Source organism: Nanorana parkeri, unplaced genomic scaffold, assembly GCF_000935625.1.
Source record: "Nanorana parkeri isolate BGI_ZX_2015 unplaced genomic scaffold, ASM93562v1 scaffold1561, whole genome shotgun sequence".
NCBI lineage: Eukaryota > Metazoa > Chordata > Amphibia > Anura > Dicroglossidae > Nanorana > Nanorana parkeri.
The window spans coordinates 364,396-371,461 of record NW_017307829.1 but is presented as its reverse complement, the minus strand read 5'-3'; the positions used below and the strand labels follow the sequence as shown (position 1 = coordinate 371,461).

Sequence of the window (7,066 nt, the reverse complement as noted above, 5' to 3'; positions counted from 1 at the left end):
GTTAGGTGGGTTTCTTGTAGCAGGATAATATGAGGCCTCTGATGTTTTAGGTAGTTAAGGATCATAGAACGCTTGAATTTATCGTTGAGACCCCCTCACATTCCACGACAATATATAAAGGCGTTCCCCCATAGATAGACCATACATACATGTACATCCCAGGATAGAAAAATGGACATATTAAGTCAGCTTGACACATGACCGGCAATGGCAACCCTCTGTTCAGGGTACGAATTTGGCATAGCATCCCCCGTGTAACACCCCCCCTACCCATAACGCTTGAACTGAACCCCTTGCTTGCTAGTACGAACAAAAATCAGAAACAACTAGAAGCTTATACCCATAAACACTTTTCCAATCGTCAGAGCACCCCCAGTGAGAAGTGTCCCAGTTCCAAACACAAAAAGTCAATCCCCAAAGAAAAAGGTCCAAAAAAACTTAGGGGCAAAAAGAATAGCCAGTGTGAAATTTGGTGGATAAACCGCCTCCTCCTATGAAATAGCAGGCCGACAACATAAGGCAGAAGTGTCCGCGTTCCAATGCACGGATGAGGCAGAGAATGAATAGGAGTTTTCTCTGAAAAACCATTCCCAGCTCGGGGGCCACAGTTACAACAGAAATCAGGCAGGTAGGATGGCAAAAAGTAGCGTCCACCACCCAACAAAGCACCCCGATTAGGGAAGATCCAGATGAACAAGCAATGAAACAGCAGTCCCCCCTCCCGCATGGTATCCAGCCAATCTCCCGCCTGCGTCGGGGTGTCAAAGAAATGAACCGTGCCTGAGTGCTGGACCCTCAGCTTGCTCGGATAATACATGCCATATTTAATGCCTTTCTCTCGGAGCCTGCGCCGGACATCCACAAAAGACCTCCTTCTCTTCTGTATCTCCGCGGAAAAATCAGGAAAGAAACGAAGTTGCGCATTTCCACAGCAGACATCAGGACATCTACGAACAGCAGCCAGGATCTTGTCTCTGTCCCTGTAATTCAGGAGACGAGCCAGGAAGGGGCGCCCCTGGTTTAAACAGAGTCCCGGCGGCAAAAGTCACCGGGAGTCTGTTTAAACAGCCCCGATGCTGGCGACGTACACTGTACGTCGTCAGTCACGAAGGGGTTAAACATAGAGGTAACATGGATAAAATTGATAAAATGTGGGATAAGTGGATTACATATAGTAAAGGAGTTTGGTTATAATGTTTGCCTTATCTGTATTGGTATTTTGTGGAGTAATGTGTTTTAGGTAATATGATGAGAAAATAATTAATTTCTATTTATTTTTGGTTATTGTATTGGTGTTTGTTTTTGTATCGATGTTTTAAATATATATTTATGGATGTAAATGTGTTTATTATGTATTGTACTGTTAAAATAAAAAAAAATATTAAAGTAAAAAAGAAAAAAAGAAGATGATCTTGTAATTGCTGTTGCAGATGGCCATTAGGGCAAGAGAGACATATTTTTGTAATTAATGAACCGCAACCCTGATCCAGGTGGCATTTGGATGTGCACACGTTTGGAAAGTTTTTTTTCATCAAAATCCCTCTCAACCTTTTGGCCACATGTGCACATCTGGAACTAGCATGGCGGATGCACCATATAGTTTTGCAAGTGTCATTGGATGTGTGCAATACCTGTGATGTCCTCTCCTGTATTGTAATCCTCCTTCTCTAGCTTCTCAGATATAACGTATATAACAAAGCCTGAAATGCCAGCAAAGAGTCCCTCGCTGATATCGCGCTGAAGGGAGGAAAGCACAATGCATGTTGGGAAACCGCAAAGAATCATAGGAACTTTAGCTTTCTTTCTTCAACAAACCAAAAATAATGGACATGTAAAAATTGGATGTAAGCAGATCAAACAAAGATGTAAAGGGAAGTACATGGAACTGAACCAAAGACGCATAAATGGATGCAAACTAATTCAGTATTCATCCGTTTTGATTATCTGGAAATGTGAAGATGCAGATGTTGCTCGTGTGAAAGGATCCTTAGACAAAGTCAATTAATGAAATTACAATAAAAAGTAAATAATGTCCTTTATATCCATCATCAATCACGTCCAGCAGTGTAAATCCAGTCACAATTACAATACCCAACACCTTATTATCTAGCCCTGCTGCACTACCAGAACAAAATTACATTTCCCTGGCTAGCTTCTGTTGGTTAACAAACCAGCCTGGGATTCTGGGTGATGTTATTGACCAAATACGGTCATAACCATACTTAGTGAATGACCTCAACCAGGATCCCCGACCAGGGCCGGCCTTAGGTGTGTGTGAGCTCATGTAAAACAACTTGTCTCACCACTAAGGACAATGACAGAGGTTTGGATACACGTCTTCTGCAGAGGATGTGAAAGCCGCACTGCCGCGCCAAGGCACCTCTTATAGTGCGGTCCTATCTCTAAACTATGAGAGCCTCCACCTTTCTACTGTTCTACTGTTCAAAGCCCATTTCGTGTGCACCTTACTGTATAACTGGTAACAAATTGTTGAGTGCGTTTGTCGTTTGTTTTGCTTTACTGAATTAATGGGAAGCCTCTGTACTATGTGCTTCCCATTCACTGTGGTTGCAGATAAATTGGTTACTGGGGGTGTGGCCACTGAGGGATGTGGTCACTGAGGGGTATGGTCACTGAGGGGCGCTGTAAAGCTTTCTCGCACAGGGCGCCTAAAGGCCTAAGGCCGGCCCTGTCTCCTGTTTACATACATCAGCTGTCACCATTACCATTACAAAATCCTAAGTATATAAATTTCAAAGATCAAAGTAATGTTTTTCCAAATAGTCTTATCAAAGGAATTGTGCAAAAGGAAACTGGAACAGTTGCATATGGAGGAAAGATAATTTTACTGTCAGTATATGCAGAAATTATTTATGGGAAGACCAGTTAAATAACTTAAAGAAGAATTTTTGGGAGAGTGAAATACACTCATGCCCATAATTCAAGCCGGCTCTATTGATCGAGAATTGACATACCGCTGATTGCTCAGTTCCCGATCTTCTCCCTGCAGAGAGCAATGACTGTCAGTCACCCGCTATATGCTGAGTTTTGGGTCACAGGAGGACATTAGTATATGTCAGTGATCCAGTGCTTTCTAGCAGTAGATATATGCAAAAAAAGTGAGGGTTTAGAAACCCTTTAAAGGAGAACTATGGGGTTTGTTCTTTTCCCCATAGTTCTCCTAAGGGTAACGGGAGGACACAAACCAGCGTCCTCCTGTCACCCAAAGCTCAGTATACCGCGAGCTGCAGCTCGCGGTATACTGAGACGCCGCAGCTGAAACGGATCCCGACAATTATGTCTGGATCCACCCAGCTGCATGAGTGACAGCTGGCTCTGCCTATCTAGAGGCAAAGCCAGCTGTACCCACCTCTCCCCCATCCGTTCCGCCAGTCAGTGCTGAAGAATCGGAGCGGGGAGGGGGGACCCCAGTCCCTCCCCTGTCATGGCTCTCTGCAGTGACAGGATAGCAAAGTGAGCGAGCGCCGGTATGTGTTCGCTCACTTTCCGATCTACTGAGCAGTTCCGATCTACTGACAGTTTCATTGTCACAGGTCGGCTAGAACTATGAGGATGAGTGAAAATCACTCACCTCATAGTTCTCCTTTAAGTAAATATATGGACACCGTGGGTTGTGTCCTGGGATACCAACAAAGCTAGGCATGAATGCTAACCACGTTATACCGCTTTTTACTGTATTTTTCTTTACCTGACTGGACTCCTCTTTTACAGCAGACCTATTCGAAACTTTTCAAGTTTGCAAATGTAGCGCACCCTCTAAGAAGCCACAGAGAAAAGGTAGGTCCTCCATTATAACCATGTTTAGGGGATCCAGGTTCTGACAGCCCATTAGCACTTACCACCCTCCAAGGTGACCAATACAAGTGAAGACCAGACTGCAGGTATGATGCTGAGAAACTTTATTAACAAACTTCAGTGAGAGAGGTTGAGGGTCAGGATCATCCAGGCAGGTGTAGACTCCTTTGAGCAATAGGACAGAGTAACTGCTGCTATCACAGTCTAGGTCCTTTAAGCCAGCCATGGCAATCTGTGTGTAGTGCACCTGGCCGAGCAGTACTTGAAGCAGAAGTCATTGGTCATCTTCATCCTTGATATCAGTAGTAGCCACTGGGCCTCCAGACTCAGGCCTCAGTGAAAGCACATGGCTAGTCCCCAGGCTTTGGGCCTAGCCAAATCAGACAATCTATAACAGCCTCCCCCCCTGGCAGGGCTCGGGGGAGCAAGAAAGAACTCACATGGTCCACCCCAAGTATTTATCTCTTCTCCCAGCATGTACCACTAGCCATTACCTTTTAGTGATTGGCTAGGGAGACATACACACTCATAGCAATCTCTCATTGATTGCTCTGCCCTGTGGCCAGGGTACACCCAGCAGCAGGCAGATGCAAACAATGACAGACTGATTAGGGGAAACCAGATGGACATAGACTACAAATCAGCATCAGACTAATTACAATCTAACAATACTAACTTTACTCAGCACTCCTGCTTACAGGTTGCTACACATAGATACATTCCTTACAGGTCACAACATATACCAACAGGTGACCATCAGGGATTCATATATTTAAGTTCAATCCACGATCCAATTTCTGTTCTAATACTTTATCATATTATATTGCCACCCTTTATAGCTCATTTATTTTAATGATGTTTAAGTTTACTTATAAACATGCAATTTTCCCCATCATCTGATGGTGCCTTTGATTTCCATACATAGGAAATTTAAATTACATTTCTACAAATCAAAACCAGGTTCTCTTTTAGAAAAGATTAAATCCAGACCACAATTATTTTCATTTATTTATAGCCAGTTCACTTTATTTGCGAGGAATTGCACAGATCTCATGCTTCAGTGGAGGGGTTGTGAAGCCAACAGCGCCTGTGAGGTCCAGTTTCGCCCCACTTGGAGCCTGAAAGGTGAAGTTTTGTAGCAGTGTTGTAAAGAAGAGGAACAGTTCCATTTTAGCCAACGTCTCTCCAGCACAACTTCTCTTACCTTAGAAAAGATATAAAGTATACAATCATTATTAAAATAATGACTAAGGAAGAATATTGATTTCTCTAGCTGTAGAGCAGACATCCTGCTATCTGGTCCTTCTTGGTCCAAATGGGGAAAAATGTTGTAGTTTGCTTAGCAACGCCTGCATGTGCCATCTCTCTACCTTTTACATAATGAGTACATTTTGATGGTTTGTGTATCGCATTGTTAAAGCCCCAACAGGGTTCTGTACTCCCCCAGCCAATATGTATGAAACTTTTTTTGTCACCACAAATCTTTGGGGTTACACAGTTAGCACTTTGTACACATCAATGAGTTCTACATATAACTTGTAGAACATTCTATTTTATTTCATGATGGTCACAGACAAGCAGATGTGAGTGTGAGGTACAGTTAAGATGAATCACCCCAAAACTTTGAGGAGGGCAATAAGGAAATTTTTTAGGGAGATCTCACTTTTGGAATATCCAAGGTCCATGGCCTCCAAATATGGAAAAATATAACTTCTAGGTGGACTATACCTTGTCCATGTATGGACATACTACTATCAAGCTACATACTATCGACAGGGCTCAAAATTTCAAGTCCTAAGCTACTAGCCAGGCCTTAAAAGTTACTCGCCACCAGTTGCCCCAGCTAACCCCTACCCTGAACCGGCCTTAACTCCGCCAGATCAGCGGTGTGACGCAGAGTACAAAGATCAGTAACAACGCACAGTACAGAAGTCAGTGGTGCAATGCAGAATACAGAGGCCAGCTGTGTGATGCGCAGTGCAGAGGTCAGCAATTTGACGTGCAGTGCAGAGGTCAGCAATTTGACGCGCAGTGCAGAGGTCAGCGATTTGACGCGCAGTGCAGAGGTCAGCAATGTGATGCGCAGTGCACAGGTCAGCAATGTGACGCACAGTGCAGAGGTCAGCAATGTGATGCGCAGTGCACAGGTCAGCAATGTGACGCGCAGTGCAGAGGTCAGCAATGTGACGCACAGTGCAGAGGTCAGCAATGTGACGCACAGTGCAGAGGTCAGCAATGTGATGCGCAGTGCAGAGGTCAGCCATTTTACACGCAGTGCAGAGGTCAGCAATGTGACACGCAGTGCAGAGGTCAGTGTGTGACACACAGTACAGAGGTCAGGGTGTGACGCACAGTACAGAGGTCAGTACACAGTACAGAGGTCAGTACACAGTACAGAGGTCAGCGGTCAGTATGTAACGCAGTGCAGAGGTCACAAAAAAGTACAGGGACTTACAGTTGCTTTGACCTCTTCTTCTCCTGGTGATGGTGGGGGAGCTGCGAGGTTTCCTACACATCCAGCCGGCTCTCTCTCCTGCGCAGCAGAAGCCGGCCAACTGCAATTCAGCAGTCTTCCTCTCCCACCAATAGCAGCTGAGGTGGGCGGAGGAAACTGCTGTGGCCGCCAAGGAGCCCAATCGAAGCGGGCACAGACGATGGCAGTCAAGCTTCTTGTTCTCATCTCCCCGCCGCCGCAGTCTTAAAGTCAGAGCTGTATTAAAGAGCCCTCCTCCCAGTCCACATCTTTTGGAAGTTATTAATCTGAGCATTTAATCTCTCCCCTCTCTGCAACTCTGCTGCTGCAGCGGCCATGAGGGGAGAGATTAAGTGCTTGCGGCGGCGGGGGGCGTTTGCAAAGGTATCAGAGAGGCCCGGGGGGCATGTGCCACCCTGCACCCGGGCCTAGTCCACCCCTGGGTCAGACTAATCCAGCACGTTATTAATATGAGTGCCCCACTTAATATGGCCGCAAGCGAGGGGGCATACTGAGTGGGGCAACTCAGATTAATAACGTCCAAAAGATGTGGACTGGGAGGGGGGGGGGCTCTTTAATACTGCCCTGATCACACTGCTGAGCGATCCCTCTCTCTCCTCCCGACCTCTGCAGCTTCAGCTCCACGAAGAGGGCACTCAGAGAGGTGGCTCTAATCACACCTGTCAACGCTCCCTCTCTCTCCTCCCGGCCGCTGCAGCTTCAGAGCGGCCGGGAGGAGGGAAGAGGGAGCGATAACAGGTGTGATCAAGCCGCCCC

The 7,066-nt window shown here is 45.8% G+C and overlaps 1 protein-coding gene across 1 annotated transcript in view; it reads right to left on the bottom strand.

Moving 5' to 3' along the window:
- Positions 1-4,840: 4,840 nt before the first annotated feature.
- LOC108798794 (cytochrome P450 2C15-like) overlaps positions 4,841-7,066 on the bottom strand; it is a 14,162-nt gene continuing 11,936 nt past the window's right edge. The window contains exon 9 of the mRNA XM_018570580.1: positions 4,841-5,020. Coding sequence (XP_018426082.1) covers positions 4,842-5,020 — 179 coding nt within the window. The 3' untranslated portion in view covers position 4,841. The remainder of the gene's footprint in view (positions 5,021-7,066) is intronic.